At 36.2% G+C, this 18,599-nt stretch overlaps 1 protein-coding gene across 1 annotated transcript; it reads left to right on the top strand.

Annotated features, from left to right (window-relative positions):
* The first annotated feature begins 12,497 nt into the window (after window positions 1-12,497).
* LOC107822411 (alcohol acyl transferase 1 allele RGa-like) lies at window positions 12,498-17,421 on the top strand. The gene is made up of 2 exons (XM_016648949.2): window positions 12,498-13,077; window positions 16,350-17,421. The coding sequence occupies exons 1-2, from the start codon at window positions 12,631-12,633 to the stop codon at window positions 17,286-17,288; spliced, it is 1,386 nt and encodes a 461-aa protein (XP_016504435.2). The 5' UTR covers window positions 12,498-12,630; the 3' UTR covers window positions 17,289-17,421.
* Window positions 17,422-18,599: the final 1,178 nt, after the last annotated feature.

Here is an 18,599-nt window from a genome sequence, read left to right as displayed (position 1 = left end):
GAAATTGAGGTGTATGTAGATGATGTGATCATTAAATCCAGAACCCAGGACGACCATGTTCGGGACTTGAAAAAATTCTTTGAGTGGCTACGTTAATATGATTTGAAGCTAAACCCAGCCAAATGTGCATTCGGGGTTCCGTCTGGCAAACTCTTGGGATTCATAGTCAGCCGTAAGGGTATCGAGTTAGACCCGAAAAGATAAAGTCTATTCGAGATTTTCCTCCTCCAAGAACCAAGAAAGAGGTTATGAGCCTATTGGGAAGGTTGAACTGTATTAGCTGATTCATTGCTCAGTTGACTTCTACATGTGAACCCATCTTCAAGCTATTAAAGAAAGATGCAGCAATTAAATGGACAGACGAGTGCCAAGAAGCTTTTGACAAAATCAAAGAATACCTGTCGAACCCACCAATTTTGGTCCCACCTGAACCTGGGAAGCCTTTGTTCCTGTATTTGATAGTCTTGGAGAATTCTTTTGGATGTGTCCTCGGACAACATGACGTGACGGGGAAAAGAGAGCAGGAGATCTACTATTTGAGCAAAAAGTTCACAAGCTATGAAGCCAAATATACCCTGTTGGAAAGGACTTGCTACGCTCTGACTTGGGTCACTCAGAAGGTTAGGCACTACTTGTCGGCCTATACCACTTGCCTCATTACCAGGTTGGACCCTTTAAATATATTCCAGAAGCCAATGCCTACAGGGAGGTTAGCAAAATGGAAGATCCTGCTCACTAAATTTGACATAGTCTATGTCACCCACACGGTAATGAAAGCCCAGGCTTTAGCAGATCATTTGGTTGAAAACCCTGTTGATGATGAATACCAGACCTTGAGCACCTACTTTCCCGATGAAGAGGTAAATTCAGTTGAGATAACATCAGAAGACATCCATTCTTGGAAAATGTTCTTTGATGGAGTTGTGAACGCAAAAGGTGTTGGAATTGGAGCTATTTTGATCTCACCCACTGGTCAGCATTATCCAACCATAGCCCAGCTTCGGTTTTTCTGCACAAACAACACTGCCGAGTATGAAACCTGCATTATGGGTATGAACATGGCAATTAACCAAGATGTCGAAGAATTGTTAATCATGGGAGATTCAGATCTGATTATCCGACAAGCTCAGAGAGAATGGGAGACTCGAGATGTCAAGCTTATTCCTTACAAGCAACATGTGGAAGATCTTAGCAGCTGGTTCAAGTTAGTCGAGTTCAGGTACATCCCTTGTTGTCGCAATGAATTGTCCAATGCACTCGCTACTCTGGCCTCGATGCTGCCATACCCAAGTAATGCCCACATTGACCCGTTAGAAATCCAAATCCAGGAAAGGAAAGGTTACTACATACGGTTGAGGCAGAACCAAATATCCAGCCATGGTATCATGATATCAAAAGATTTCTAAAAACTAAAGAATACCCCGAGTAAGCTAGTGGAGACCAAAAGTGAACCATCAGACGGCTCGCAAGCGGTTTCTTCTTGAGCGGTGAGGTCTTATACAAAAGGACTCCAGATCTCAACTTGTTAAGATGTGTTGATGCCGAAGAGGCCGGAAGAATCATGTATGAAGTGCACGCAGGAGTGTGCGGACCCCACATGAACGAGTATGCTTTGGCAAAGAAGATCCTTGGAGCAGGATATTATTGGATGACTATGGAAAAAGATTACTTCAGTTTTGTCCGAAAATGATCAATGTCAGGTGCACGGTGATTTGATTCATGCACCGCCCACAGAACTGCATCATATGTCAGCACCTTGGCCATTTGTTGCCTGGGGCATGGATGTCATTAGGCCGATCGAGCCAAAAGCTTCAAATGGGTGTAGATTCATATTGGTCACTATCGACTACTTCACAAAGTGGGTTGAAGCAATTACTCTCAAATCTGTCACCAAGAAAGTTGTGGTAGACTTCGTGCACTCCAATCTCATCTGCCGTTTCGGTATCCCTGCAACTATCATTATAGATAATGTTGCAAACTTGAATAGTCACTTGATAAGGAAGATAAGTGAGCATTTTAAGATCACGCATCGAACTCTACTCCTTATCGGTCCAAATCCAATTGTGTCGTCGAGGCAGCAAACAAGAAAATCAAAAAGATTTTGAGAAAGATGATTCAAAGTTCCAGGCAGTGGCATGAAAAGTTGTCATTTGCATTATTAGGATATCGCACTACTGTGCGCACATCAGTCGTAGCAACCCCATATCTTTTGGTTTATGGCACTGAAGCTGTAATACCCGCAGAAGTTGAAATCTCTTCTCTTCGGATCATTGTTGAAACTGAAATTGAAGATAGTGAGTGGGTCAAAACCCGTCTGGAACAGCTAACCCTGATCGATGAAAAGCGAATGGTCTCAGTTTGCCACGGGCAATTGTATCAACAAAGAATGGCCCATGCCTACAACAAGAAAGTGCGGCCTAGAAACTTTGAAGTGGGGTAACTCATCTTAAGGCGTATTTCTCCCCATCACCAAGAAGCAAAAGGAAAGTTTGCTCCTAACTGGAAAGGCCCATACATTATCAGAAAATTGTTGCTAAAAGGGGCATTATATCTGGGAGACATTGAAGGAATGACCCTGAAATAGCTGTAAATGCAGATGCAGTCAAAAGGTACTATGTCTAATCCTTTTGCAGCAATAACATTATCCGAGTGGGATGACGAAGGCTTTCATTCTCGCTACCCCAAACACTCTAATCCTTTGCTAACCCTTTGAGCTGGTTATCTTCCTTTCATTACCCTCTTTGGAACTTGAAGATGTTTGAAAAAAAACATCAAAAGAAAAGAAAAACAACAAAACAACAAAAAACAAAATGTTTCCCTGAACTACGTTCGACTTGATTCTGAAAGGATACGTAGGCAGCCTCTCTCTAGGGTTCAGTCACACCAAAACAAAAATCCAATTTCCCCCAAAAGCAAAACTGGGGTAGATGTTATAATGGTTCGGCGATGATCCCGCTTGAACGGTTCCAAAGTTGTATTTTGATTCAAGTTTCTTGTTACCCAAACCTTGTCCAAGTCCTTCCGATCAATCGGTGAAAGATTTTCAAGATCAGAGAATGCAGTTGTTTGGATCCAGTGCAATTAAGATGAGAGAAATAAAATGAGAGAGTCTTATTAGTGAAAACCTACGGGCACCGTAAGGCGATGGTGAGCAGAGAAACTGAAAAATGAGAGAGTCTTGTTAGTGAAAACTTGTAAGAGCACTATAGGCGACGGTGAAAAGAGAAATAAGAGAGGTCGATTGGCGAAAACCCGCAAAGGGCGCCGTTGATTGAAAAGAAGAAACCCTCACCACCATTGGTGTTAAAAGAGTCCTGGAAAGGTTTCTCGAGTTTATAACACGGATCGCAATGGGTTTATGAGAAGTTGGATAGTTGTGCAGATCAGGTATCCAGTCCAAGAAGCATGTCATGTCTATTGAAGTCTGCATGCACTCCAGATAAGTCTTTCTCACCTCCCTCAAAGGGACATTTTTCCTTAAATTCACTTTCTTGTCCTTTGTTTACTTTTTTTTGAATCCCTTTCGGTCTAACTCTGTTCTGAAACTAATACAAAGAAAATGTGGCAAGATTAGTTTTACAGGGTCTGCTTAATAAAAGCCAAGTCCAAAGAAAAGTACCTAGCCTCAACGGGCGTATCAAGTCGATCCTGACTGGCCATGATGGCCGATACTTTGAAATCAAAGTCATTGAAAATGAAAAGAAATCCAAACTCAAAAGCCCTTAGAGGCAGAATAAGGTAAAAGGACCAAAACCCCCACACGGGTGAACCGTCATCTGGAAAATTTGGAAAAATTGAGTTCCTGGGTTTTAGAAGAGAGATCAATCTTCAGAAAAGCCAGCAAGTAGTAGAGGTTCTCACCAAAAGAGTTGGGCCAAGATCAAGTGATCAAAAACAATCAAGGCCACAAAACCAACCACCATTTCAAACTAACAATTGTTCTTTATTTGAAAATTTGAAATAGGTGCAATCCAAAGCTACCGTGCAAGAAGCAGGTGCAAACAAAAAAAAAGAGAAAAAGAAATGCGCAAGTGCCAGAAATAGCTTTGCAGCAACAATCCATAAAAAGGGAAGTCCCCTCCAAATTTTTTCACGCATTTACTTATTTCATGAAAAAAAAAAGATAAAGGAAAACAATATTAAAAGAAAGAGATAAGAAGAAAATGCAAAAAGAATGGTAGTTTAGAATCCCAAATCTCAATTTTTTTACGCTTTTCCAACATAGGGTCTCCAACCCCTAGTTGATTTTATTTTAGACATAGGGTCTCCATCCGCTAGTCGCCTTTCGCCAACATAGGGCTCCAATCCCTAGTTGAGACTTTTAGACATAGGGCCTCCATTCCCTAGTCGCCTTTTGCCAACATAGGGCTCCAATCCCTAGTTGAGATTTTAGACATAGGGCATCCATTCCCTAGTCGCATTTTGCCAACATAGGGCTCCAACCCCTAGTTGAGATTTTTAGACATAGGGTCTCCATCCCCTAGTCGCCCTTTTGCCAACATAGGTCTACAATCTCTAGTTGAGATTTTTATACATAGGGCATCTATTCCCTAATCGCCTTTTGCCAACATAGAGCTCCAATCTCTAGTTGAGATTTTAGATATAGGGCCTCCATTCCCTAGTTTCCTTTTGCCAACATAGGGCTCCAACCCCTAGTTGAGATTTTTAGACATAGGGTCTCCATCCCCTAGTCGCCCTTTTGCCAACATAGGTCTACAATCTCTAGTTGAGATTTTAGACATAGGGCCTCCATTCCCTAGTCGCCTTTTGCTAACATAGGGCTCCAATCCCTAGTTGAGATTTTAGACATAGGGCCTCCATCCCCTAGTCAGTTTTTGCCAACATAGGGCTTCAATCCCTAGTTGAGATTTTAGACATAGGGCATCCATTCCCTAGTCGCTTTTTGCCAACATAGGGCTCCAATCCCTAGTTGAGATTTTTAGACATAGGGCCTCCATTCCCTAGTCGCCTTTTGCCAACACAGGCTCCAATCCCTAGTTGAGATTTTTAGACATAGGGTCTTCATTCCCTAGTCGTCTTTTGCCAACATAGGGCTCCAATCCCTAGTTGAGATTTTTAGACATAGGGCTTCCATTCCCTAGTTGAGAATTTTAGACATAGGGTCCTCATCCCCTAGTCGCCTTTTGCCAACATAGGGCTCCAATCCCTAGTTGAGATTTTAGACATAGGGCATCCATTCCCTAGTCTCCTTTTGCCAACATAGGGCTCCAATCCCTAGTTGAGATTTTTAGACATAGGACCTTCATTCCCTAGTCGCCTTTTGCCAACATAGGGCTCCAATCCCTAGTTGAGATTTTAGACATAGGGTCTCTATTCCCTAGTTGACTTTTGCCAACATAGGGCTCCAACCCCTAGTTGATATTTTTAGACATAGGGTCTCCATCCTCTAGTCGCCCTTTTGCCAACATAGTGTCTCCAACCCCTTTGTTGAGATTTTAGACATAGGGTCTTCATCCCCTAGTCGCCGTTGAGATTTTAGACATATGGTCTCCATCCCCTAGTCGTCTTTTTCCAATATAGGGTCTCCAACCCCTAGTTGAGATTTTTAGGCATAGGGTCTCCATCCCCTACTCTCCTTTTGCCAATATAGGGTCTCCAACCCCTAGCTGAGAATTTTAGACATAGGGTCTCCATCCCCTAGTCGCCTTTTGCCAACATAGGGTCTCTAACCCCTAGTTGAGATTTTAGACATAGGGTCTCTATCCCCTTGTCGCCTTTTGCCAACATAGGGTCTCCAACCCCGAGTTGAGATTTTTAGACATAGGGTCTTCATCCCCTAGTTTGCCCTTTTGCCAACATAGGATCACCACCCCCTGGTTGAGTTTTTTATAGATATAGGGCTCCAATCCCTAATCTTTTCCTCCTAAAGACACAAAATCCTTATTTTATCGTTTTCAAAAAAAGAAATAATTTAGATTTTAGTTACAAATAACTTACAAAATTTTCCTAGTGAAAACTAGGGCAGAAAAATTTTGTTCATTTGTTTGTTTTGGTGTCTGAGCAGGTTTGGCCTCGAGGCACAAGGTCTGAGACGACCAAAAAGAATGAGTCTCAATATAAAATAAAGAAAAGAAGAAAAAGAGAAAAAAGAAATGAACTCAAAGTGCTGAAGTGGAGAAGGATATGGACTGCTCAAGATATGATTGAAGTCACAGGCTTCGTGTGTCCCATCTTGATCCAAAGCTGAAGAATGAACCAACGGTTTACAGCTAACGAGCATCAAGATTCTGATCGGAGTCAGCAGCAAGAACCAGCCAAGACTCAAGATCAAGTTTCAGAAGATTTATAGATAGGAATCTTGTAACTCATAGTTGATAGGTTTGGCTAGTTTAGCTTTTTACTTTTTATTTTGGTGAAATAAGGAGTTCAGCAAGCAATAGCAGCAGCAACAACAGTAAAATCACAGCTCTCTGGTAGTCCCAGCTACCGAAACTTTCAGAACTACACTGACATGATTCCTTTATAGCCAAGGATAATTAGGCAACCTCTGAAGCAAGGTTCGGTCAGGCTCTTTCAAAAAATGCTTCTCATGGAGTTTCAAACAAGCAAAAATCCCTCATAATTGCTCATTTTATCTTTGCCCGAAAAACCTTCGGGTCCTTGAGCAAAGAGGGGCAGCTGTGAGCACATGATTTCTTGCCTCACATGAATTACTCCTACAGAATTCCAAAAAAAAAAAAATTTGTTATTTTAGGAATTATTGTAGAATTTTCCTGATTGTTTACATTTTGTGTGCATATTTTATTTTGTTTAATTCATGAAAAATACAAAAATACATTGCATTTGCATTTAGGATTTAATTTTATATTTTAGATTAATTAGCAAATTAGTTGTTTCACAAAAATAAAAAAATCACAAAAAAAGTTCATTTTGCATTTTTAACTCTTAAATTTTCGAATTGTTATAGTTTTTTTCCTAATTTAGGACTTAATTAATTTTTGTAACTACTATGAAGAGCAATTAGTTTATATTGGTAGATTAATTTAGTTTGTAGAAGATAATTTAGATTTTTTTATTTGGAAAAGAAAAAGAAAATTTGAACTTGAAAAAAAGAGAAAAGATTTTAAAATAAGAGAAGTCTGGTTTGGACCTTTTTAGTTAAAATTCCCTAGGCCCAAAAGATTTTGCCGGGAAAAAGCCACCTCAAACCGGCCCAACCCCACGCCTTACCCGGTCCAAATACCCAGTCTGATCCAAACGACCCCGTTTCAATTACCCCCAATCAGGACCGTCGATCTCGTTTGATCGAACGGTCCGGAACTGAGTCCCCTAAAAATATATTATTGTCTAATCGACCCCCCCCCCCATTTCATCTCTCTACATTCACTTCTTCTCCCTCATCAGACTCAAACCCTAGCACCACCCCAAATCCCCTGCCTTCTCCAGTGGCGGTGGCGCCTCTAATCCGCCTCAAAACAACACCATAAAACCCCCATGACCTACTCTTTCCCAATCCCTAACTAACTTCCCTCGAATCCCTCCACAATTGCTCGAATATTGAATCAAAGTTTGAAGCCCTAACCCCAAAATTGCCTTAACTTTGAATCTGCGACATGCAAGGTTTAATCCCCGATTTTCCTGAAGTTCTCAAGGTCGATTTAACACTAAGCAATGATGTTCGTTTTTTCTTGACCAAGAACAAGCGATTAGCATTTTTTTTGGTTAAATCGGAGTTCCAGTGTCGGCTTCAAGTTATGTAGGTAAGTTTTCTTGCACGTTTTTGTCCTTTTGTGTTATGTCACTTCCTTTCCTCTTCTTTTCTTCTCCCTTTCTTTAGTCAGTTTTTACTCTGACTAAAAGTCGATAAAGGTTCAAACCTAGATTTTTCCCTGTGGATTGGTTCGTGGTCTGGTATATTCTATTTGTTTTCCAGTTTCCTATTCAACCTTCAAAAGCTTTTCACTGATTTCGTTTATTCAGCTGCTTAGCTTTTATGTTAAAGTTCTGATTCTTGCCTTTCTTGTTTTAGTTTTGTAGTTAGTCTACTTAGTTTTGTTTCAACTTGATAATGTAATTAATTCTAACTCATTATTTAGTTTAAAAGGAAATCAGTCATTTAATTTAGATTTTGGTTTTGAAATTATTTAATTGGTTTCTTCTTCTGTTTCTCATGAATTACCAAATGGATTTCTGATTGGTTTTGGGCCTTGGGGTCATTTCTAACCCATTTTAAGAGAAGCCCGTTCATTGTGGTTTGAGTCTTGGGTCAGAATTGACCCATGTGGTAGGCTGGGGTAAAAACAGGGGGTTTAAGGGTTAGTTTAGGGAATTTAGGTTAGGGAATCATTTATAACTGACTTGGAAAGTTTCTTGGATGGTGAGTTTAGGACTGTTTTGAAAAACTAATTTTAAAATTGAGGACATATTAGCAAATACGAAAATTCAAAAAGGAGTAAAGGGCAAAAAGTGAAATTTATTTCTGCTGCCCTAAAACTTCTCTATAAAAGGGTAATTGCTTCACTCTCAAGTCAGGTTTTGGAGAATTGAAAACACCAAAAAAGCTAGTAAACAGCTGAGTCTCTTTCCAACTTTGAAACACTGAAATTTGCTTAAAAATTGGCTTTGGTTTCTAGTTCTTTGCTTCCTTTTGGTTTATCAGAATTTCTGAAAGTTCCAAATCAGGCATCTCGGTTTTAGATTGGTTGAGCTGGTTTGAAAGTTTGGTTGATTTACTAATTTAGCACGGTTACATTGCTGTTGTTAATTCCTTGTTTTCTATTGCACTCCATGTATTCTTCAAACTATGAACAACAAGCGAATGTGAACATGTATTTCGAGTTGAAACCTGATTGAATACAAGTCGTATTTGAGCTTTATTTCTTCTTTTCTTTCATTTCCTTAGTATTCTGTAGTAAATCCAATAATATGCATGTTAATTTAGTTTTTCTCATGGTATTGAAATGTTGTAAAGTGAATCAATGTTTGCTTGTCGATTTGATTCTGTTGAGAGTTCGAGTATGATTTTGGATTCAAGTGAATAATATGTTAATTCCCTGGATTCTGTTGTTGTTGGTATTGAGAAAGAATTTAGCTGAGTTTAAGTTTCATATGTTTATTTGTGAGTTTAGCTTGGAATTGAGTTAAAGCATGAACACTCGATAGCCTTGCCTTTGGGGGTGTAACGTAAATCAACAGCATGTAAAACTTTCCTTGGGTTTCAAGCTATTGTGTATTGCTGAAAGCCTATTGGGCTATATTTTTAGTTTGAGGGCAAAAAAAAATGCTAATTCTGCTTTGGTATGGATTCGATCCAGAATCCTTGCTCCTCAGCCTTGGCTTTTGCAAGGTTTAGGTTCCTTGGGCCTTGGACTTTGAGGTCATTTGCAAGGGAGAATGGTATGCCCATTGCTACTTGGGTCTGCTTCTTGATCCCAGTAGCTCGTTTATTTGTTGCCGCTGAATTTTTCCCATAATAGACCTTGCCCAAAATGCATGAAAGTTAAAATTCAGAAACTCAACTAGTTAATTTGTTCTTAAATAGTTAAAATTCAGAAGTTAAAAATGTTAATTCAATTTCATGTTTCATGTAGCCTTAGTTGATTTGTGCTTGAATGATTTTGTACAAATTATTTGATTCTAAGAGTCGGGCCTAATGATGGCCCAGTTGGTGGAAGGACCCAATAACCTGGACTGTCCCTTGCCCGTCCATTCTCTTGGGTTGGATTCAACCCAGAAGCCCAACGTTTTTCTGCAGCAGATGTTCGTGCAAACAATGGTTCCGAATTGTATTTGTTTAAATTAATTAAGCTTTCTTAAGTTGAGGTGTGTCATATTAAATAACACCAATAGTTTATGGCCCTCATGACTTAAAATAAGAAATCATTTAAACAATTAGATTTAAGGCGAGCCATATTAAGTAAGATATAATTTATGGCCCTCAAAAGCTTAGTTCGAACTTCCTTTAAAATTAGAATCAAGGTGTGTCATGCCAAATAAAATCTCAAAACCCATGGCCCTCACTTAATTAATTTTAACCCTTTAGAAATCGAGGTATACCATTTAGTTAAATTTTCCATGGCCCTCGCAAACTTGAAAGTGCGTAGTTGCTTTAGGCGTGCTATTTAAATTAATTTCCTTAAACTCGGGTGTGCATTTCATGTGACCCAACTCCAATTCTCAACAACGTTAAATAAAATGTTTCGTGGATCGCGGGTTCATTTCATGTGGCGTGGTTCAAGGCGTGTTTTAAATAACGTTGAATCTTCTCCTAAAATTAATTAAAAGCAGTTAATCAGTTAAAATATACCATAGGCTAAAACATGTAATAAAATCGGATAATAGGTCAATTGTAATAGTTTAAGCGACCGTGCTAGAACCACGGAACCCGGAAATGCCTGACACCTTCTCCCGGGTTAACAGAATTCCTTATTCAAAATTTCTGGTTCGCAGACTTCAAAAGGAAACTCGACTTCAAAAGGATCACCCATGGCCCTCACAGAATTCCTTCGGGGACTTGGAACACCAAATAAACTATCCCAAGTGGCAACTCTGAATTGAATAAATAATCTCATTTCGAATAATGTCAGGAAAAACTCCCTTATATACCTCTCGGGGTGTAAAAAGGAGGTGTGACAATATATATACACAAAGATTTTCTTTCCTTCTTCCCATGAGGAACAAAGTGCATTAGTAAAGTGAACTAATTCAAAATTTCACTTCCTTCCGTTTCTTTTCCCACCATTTTCCATTCAAATCTCTTTTGTTATTAATAACAAAACCCAACAATGGCAACTGCGGCGATTTACATATTTGTTCCTCAAGCTCGTAATCCAAAGCTATGGGGTGTGCCTCTTGTGCCTTGGTTGCCATCAGCATCAATATTAGCAATTAACATTTTCCTTCAAGGATCAATAGATAAAGATTCGTTCATAAGATTTGCGGGCTGGACAGGGTTTCTTTTGGTGTATTACTTCTTTTTTCTTATGATACCGCAAAGGAGTTGGAAAAGAGCAAAGGGTGGAAGAATAATATTGAAGAGGGAATTGGTTCATCAGCTACAACTGCTTTTGGTAACTGAATTGTGCGTAAAGGTTTCAGTGTTGTGTTTCTATAGTGCTCTTATTTTATTTGTCTTGATTCATGCATATGATGTTAGTCCATTGTACAGACTCCGTTTCTAAAGTAAACTAGTGAAGGTTGCTGCTGTATTGTACCTAACACTATCGTCGTACTTCTCAGGCATAGCGACTTTGGATTAACTTAGGAAGAGTTTAACTTTTATGTACTCATAATATAAAAAGGTATTTATCCGATCAGGTTATTTATTAGGTAATATAGGTAAATCTCTAGCTCGATAAACATTAACGGGTAATATGATTAAGATGGGTAAAAAACATGTAGGTTAAAATTCACAGTGTCAGCTTGACATAGTTCGAGGAAATCTGATAACTGTTTTCCACAACCCCAAACACAAATTCTCTAAAAAAGAAGAAGGAAAAAACCAGCCCAACCCATTTAACCACTAAAACCAAGGGAGAAATTCAAAAATATCCAGATTTACGAGTGGTTATTCAAAAATAGCCACAGTTTTAAAGTCATCGAAATTTAGACACTTTACATGTAAAGATAAATCTGAACGAAAACACTGTTCAAAATCTGGAAAATACTCCAGCAAAGTATACTGGAACTCCAGCATACTCGAGTTCCAGCAAGGTATACTGTAACTCCAAACTCCAGTATATTATATTGGACCGGTTTCTGTTGCAGCAAAATAGTGGCTATTTTTCAATGACTTGGCAAACGCTGACTATTTTTGAATGATCAGTCCAAAAACTGGCTAGCCCGTGCTATTTTTACCTAAAACCAATTCTCCATGGGCCCTTTTCTGCTTGAGACCAAAAACAAAAGCCCAACCCTCCAAGTATCCTTTTCCACTTTCACCAGAACATCCATATTTCCATCATCACTAGCCTTATTGGTGATCCTCATTCACGAGTTCATGTTGCCTAGGAGTCTTAGGTTGTTTGTTTATAGATTGGACACAATCCTTTTCAAAGTTTGTTGTGCTATACAGCTAAGCAAGAAGACAAACTTAGAACAAAACAAGAGACGAATTACCAAATCATAAGTAATGACAAAATAATTCATATTCGGACAAGTTATTGACATCGATTACACATAACTAGAAAAAAAATTGGAATAAATGAGTTACATGCGATTATCACGCGTCATAGTCTGATATATCAAGTTATTTACTTGTACTGATTGAATTAAACCTCTGCCATAAGAAAATATGTTATTTCGCCTCATTTTTCAGGAAAGTAACGAGACTATATACCAACCAGCGGGATGAGAAATTTTAGTCAAATTATTACAAAAACAATCTATCAAGTAAATTCGGATAATTACAAAGTAACAAATATAACAGGCTAACTAAACACAAATTACCTATATTTTGGAGAAACAAATAATAATACCACTAAATTATCCACTTTCACAAGGAATAATATTATTCCCTTTGTTTCAATTTAGATGACATATTTTGATTATTGAAACAGAAGAAGTAACATGTTGTAATATCCATGACATTCATGTGGCTGATATTGATCATTTACACACTTCTATAAATCCAAATCGAATTAATGCAAACTTCAATTCACAAACAAAACTATGTCAAGTTCAAGACCATTAGTGATATCAATGGCGATGCAAAAGCCAGAATTAGTAATCCCAGCAACAGCAACACCTCGTGAGAGAAAACATCTTTCTGATATAGATGATCAAGGGAGTCTTCGTTTCCAAATTCCCATATTGATGTTTTACAAATTTAGTCCTTCAATGGAAGGCAAAGATCCTGTAAAAGTTATTAAAGAAGGACTGTCAAAGACACTAGTGTTTTACTATCCATTAGCCGGTAGAATCATTGAATTAATGCCTGATAGGAAGCTTGTTGTGGATTGCAATGGTGAAGGAATCTTGTTTGTAGAAGCTGATGCTCAAGTGGAGCTTGATAAGTTAGGAGACTCCATTAAACCACCATGCCCATACTTGGATCAACTGCTATACAATGTGCCCGGTTCTGCTGGTATCATTGACTGTCCTCTTTTGTTAGTTCAGGTAAACAATCTCCTTTATGTTTGAATAATTTTGAACCCGTGATAGCAGGTTACTTGCATTTTTACGAAATTATCAATTTATAAAAAGTACTAATATTTATCAATAGATTTACAGGTTATTACTAAAAATTCGGCCAAAACTGACTGCTGAGTGACCGAATCGGTCAACCATCTGTCAAAAAAATCAACCAAAATCGACCGTACAGGTATTTATTCCTTGCGCTGTAATTTCAATGTCACATTTTGCTTTATTTAACTAACTAGTTTTAGGATACGCGTTTTGCGCGTGTACCAAATTGATTAATGTATACTTAAAAATTCTCATAAATATTATTAAGAAATATGTTTAACTTATTAAATAGAATTTTAACAAAAAAAATGTAAGTTCCAAAAATGATGAATATTGATTCCATTTAACTAACTCAATAAAAAAAATCAATTCCACATAAGTCCTCAAAAAATTCCGCATAGGTCCTCAAAAATTGTCTTGTTGTGATTTGTCAAATATCAAAAAAATTAATCTTTTTATCTTTTCGAGATTTGGGAATAAATAGGTTGGCCGTATAATTTCTAGGAAAAATTGATAAGTTATAATATAAATTTTAAAAATAAGTAATATTGAGTTAATATTTTACGAAAAATAACATGAACACGAATGCTCAAGTACCAGTGATTTTCTCAATGCCACCAACTCTAACTTGTGCTAGAAGTACATGTACAGAGGGACTCAATTTTTTATAAATTGATGTATATACAATAGTACAAATATTTAAGTTGGAACAAAAGTGCACATCCAATAGAACTTTAAAATTCTATATCAAATTCATGAGATATTTACCTTCCTAATTTGTATGTGTAGTTACAAAAAAAAATGATACAAACGAATCGTTTGATATTTACTTAGTTGATTTTAATATCCTAAAAATTAAGATTTTACATAGTGATTTAAATAAGGAAAGCTTTAATAAAAAAAGTTTTAGTTGATTTCAAACTCTACATATTAGGAAAATAATAAAATAACTATTTCTACATATTAGAAAAATAACTTAAATTACTATTTTGTTCAATGTAAAATTTATTTTAAAAGGGTAAAAAAGGCGAACGACATTTCGCTAAGGTCTTCTTGCTTTTAATATAGTACTAGTCTTACGATACGCGCGTTGCACGTGTACTCCATCTCAATGAGTATAAAAAATTTAAAAATTACATAAAAATATATTATAAAGTAAAACATTAAAGAACTCCGAATTTTTGAAAATAATGATTGTTGATCGTTGATTGTATTTAGCTAACTTAATATAATCAAAAAAAAACTCTGTCATAGAACTTCTCAATCTTCACAATACAAAATGAAAAGGACAAGAATATGAGAACATAAATTTTTCTACCATCAATGATGCCTTTAACCAAACACCCTAAAGTTGAATACTGGTTATTCCTAAATATATTTGTTACATGAAGGTGTAAGACGCAATAAAAAGTAGATCACATTTTCTCTACACAAAAATGTGGAGAAAGAACAAAGACAGAAGAGGACACATTTGGCTTATTTTATTCTCCATTAAAATAACACACAGACCCATCTTTTAAAGGTAAAAAAAAGCAAAAGATATTTCGCTAAGGGTCACCTATTCAATGAATGTAAAATTTAAAAAATTTATAAATATTACTCTCTCCTCAATTTAGATGATATAGTTTGACTTGACACAAAGTTTAAAGAAGAAAAAAAGAAGAAGACTTTTGAAACATATGATTCTAAAAGCTTAAGGGGGGAAAACTTTGTGGAGCCATGATATTTGTGTGGCTATAAAAGTTTCTCAATAAGAGTAAAGTAGGTAAAATAAAAAGTTCAAAATTGAATTGTTTCTAAATATAGAAATGTGTCATTCTTTTTCGAATAGACTAATAAGAAAAATGTGTCATTTGAATTGAAACGAAGGGAGTATTAAATAATTTATTTGAGTTATATGATAAAAATTTAATAATTTTTTAAAATTGTCAAATTTTAATTATAAATAGACAGCAAAGTAGAGAATGATGTTGCTAAGCATGAAAACAATCTAGATAATTTTGAAAGCTCAGAACGTAGTACAAAATGAAGTTGAGTATTCTAAACAGGTCAACTATATCTAAAAAAAATAGCGACAAACCAAATTTGTAGCTAAATAATACAAATAAGCCGCTAATTACATATTATCAAAAAAATTCTATTTGTTTTGAGATGAGTTTATTTTTAACACATGAATTAACAACGAGATTCTTTCTACAATAAATAGAACTTCGATTGTATAGGGTTAAGTTCTTGGAAACGTAAAGTGAAAATTCACAATTAACTTCAAAATGTTAAATATTAGTCTATCTAAGATTTGTGAAAACTTTAGTGTTTAAATATAACGTCACCTTTTGTGATGCTTGAAAGAGTACAGTTTATATAGGGAAAGAAAAAGAAGTAGTCCTAAATATTAGGTCTTCTACATTCTAAGAAAAAAATTTAGGTATCGTGAAAATAAATAAATAAGACTTAAAATAATTCTAAGTAATAGCTAAAACGTAATTTAACAATCCAATAACTTTGCTACAACCGTCCAAATTAATAAGTGAAATTTCCAAATAATCCCAAGTAATAATTAGCCCGATGTCTTTTTAGAGTCTTAAATTGTATTCAAATAAGGAAAGAATATAAGCAAAATCTTAAGTCCTAAATACAGGAAATAATTAATGCCCAAAATTTTAGGAAAATAACTTAAATTACAATTTTGTCCAATGTAAAATTTATTTTTAAAGGGTAAAAAAGACGAACGGCATTTCGTTAAGGGTCTTCGTGCTTTTAATATAGTATAGATATAGATAGATATATTGATGAAACTAGATGGATAAAGTACTCTATTTTCAAAAAAACAAAATTATGTTTAAAAATCTAGTATTTACATAAGTTGCTAAATATTAAAATTAAATGTCGCATCTATAAAAGAACTTTTTTGCAAAATCTTAATGACATTAATATTAGACGACGTCGTTACTATTGATATTGTTAATAGACAAAATAACATGAATTAATCGATATGTACCCCTTAGAAAAAACAAAAAACGATAATACAATGAACATATAATGGGATCGGAAATAGATAAATGACGACGGACATATTATTTTCTTCTTTTCTTAATTAGCATGATGTGTGCCAAGAGTTTTTTGTTCATGATTTAATTTCCCATAGTAATTAAGCTAACATATGATTACCCCCTTTCTCTATATATACATATATATATTCATAGGTGACTCGTTTTAGCTGTGGGGGATTTGCTGTTGGATTCAGATTTAATCACACTATGGTGGATGCCTATGGTGTGAAATTGTTTCTAAATGCCTTAACTGAATTGATCCAAGGAGCTTCAACACCTACTATATTACCCGTATGGCAAAGGCATCTCTTTAGTGCTAGATCATCCCCATGCATTACATGTACGCACAATGAGTTTGATGATCACCCAAGAAATAATATTAATGTATGGGATCAAAACAATACTAAGTTGATACAACACTCATTCTTCTTTGGAAATAAAGAGATGCAAGCAATTCAAGATCAAGTTTCTCCAAACCAACGTGTAATTTATAAAAAATTCGAGTTATTAGTTGCATTTTTATGGAAGTGTCGTACGATTGCTCTTGGTCTGCATCCCGAAGAGATTGTCCATTTGACTTACCTTGTTAATGTACGTGGAAAATCACTAAAATTCGAACTTCCATTAGGATATTATGGGAATGCATGGGTTTCTCCAGCAGCAGTATCAAAAGCAGGATTGCTGTGTTCAAATCCTTTAACGTATGCAGTTGATTTGGTTAAGAAAGTTAAAGATCAAATGAACGAAGAATACATCAGATCACTGGCGGATTTAATGGTGATTAAAGGGAGACCGGAGTTGACAAAATCTTGGAATTTTATTATCTCAGATAATAGATCTGCTGGATTTGATGAAGTAGATTTTGGATGGGGAGTCCCCATTTTTGGAGGGGTTCCAAAAGCTATATCTGTGATCAGCTTTTGTCTTCCTCTTAAAAATAACATGGGAGAAAAGGGTATTTTGATAGCTATAAGTTTGCCTCCACTGGCCATGAAAAAATTTCAAGAGATTGTACAAGATACTTGTCACGATCCAAAATTCGAGCCTGCCGTGATAGCGCCTGACATGCCAGCTAGGAGAGCCAAAACATAACAATAGTGAACTAGAACAACATATAGCAACCTTGTTATAATGTTCAGCTGCTAACTCTGCAACTATTTTCTTAAGCTGGTTGTACTTTATCTTCAACAGTAATTAGAGTTCAATATCAAGATTATTTCTTCAAGCTTTATCCCTAGCACTTGTCAGGTACTACAAAAGAAATCTTGAAAACAAGTTAACTAAAAAATAAAATAAAAGAAATAAAAAAAGAAAAAAAAATAAGTCCTGAATTAGTACAGAAAATTATTTTGAACACTATTGATTGTCAAATTCAATCTAACTATATTTAAATTCACTCTAATGTTCTAATGATTTTCACGAATTCATTCGATGATTAGCTTAAACGTAAGGTTAAGATTTCTCTCTCGATTAAACCTGAACTCTATAAAATAAACTAATAAGAAGCACTGCGAAGATATGCAAGAATATGTTTAATGGAGTAGTCTTTAGGAAAACGTCTCTCAAATATTCTCCTAACTTGGTTCAATCAATAATTCAAAAAGCTCTCTCGATTAGTATCACTAAATTAAACCAAACTCACCAAAATATTCCTCTTTTGATTAAATAAACCGGTTAATAAAGTTGCAAACAATTCAAAGCTACATAAACGTAATCACACAATTAAACTAGAGTTAAATTCACAAATATCAATAAAAATATCATATCCATTAAAACCCCGGGGATAAACTACTCTATAGGTATGGCGAAAGTCATCACAAATAAATTTAAAAACATAAAAAAAATCAAAGACAACTTTACAATACTAACTCTCGTTTTTGTATCGATTGTTTGCAAGAAAATTGATGAAATCTTGTATCTTCAAGCCGTGGTAGCTCTCCCAAAACTCTCCTAGGTCGAATCTCCTTCAAAAATTTTGTTTACGATTTATACCGAGTATGGACGGTCTTGGACTGAAATACTCCCTCTGAACCGAACTGGGATGACTCGAAAAACATTGCACTGGTACGTCGCCCAGCGCGACGCACGGCACGCCGCATTAGTGGCGCTTTTCAGAGAAGTGCACAATTGTGCCTAACAATTAAATAGGCAGCAACCTTGGGGTACAGAAAGTCCAACATCACGTGTAAGTGGACAAATTTAGAAGACTGCCCCTTTTGCTTCCTGATGCAATTTGCCAAGTCACTAAAATACCACACACCCTTGAACACGGTCGTGTTAGTGCAAATCTTGGCTATGAACATTTTTTCTCACTTTTTCATATATATACTCGATCTTCGACCCTCGAATTCAATCCCGACTTAACTATCAAACTTCAAAGTTCTATTTATCTAATTAAGCTCC

The sequence above is a fragment of the Nicotiana tabacum genome, chromosome 3 (assembly GCF_000715075.1).
Source record: "Nicotiana tabacum cultivar K326 chromosome 3, ASM71507v2, whole genome shotgun sequence".
Lineage (NCBI taxonomy): Eukaryota > Viridiplantae > Streptophyta > Magnoliopsida > Solanales > Solanaceae > Nicotiana > Nicotiana tabacum.
Note: the sequence above shows the minus strand (reverse complement) of the source record. Positions and strands in the feature narration are given on the sequence as shown.

Coding starts and splice junctions, on each gene's coding strand:
- LOC107822411 (XM_016648949.2), top strand. CDS start 12,631: ATGTCAAGTTCAAGACCATTAGTGATATCAATGGCGATGCAAAAGCCA. Junction 13,078..16,349: donor GTCCTCTTTTGTTAGTTCAG/GTAAACAATCTC, acceptor ATATATTCATAG/GTGACTCGTTTTAGCTGTGG.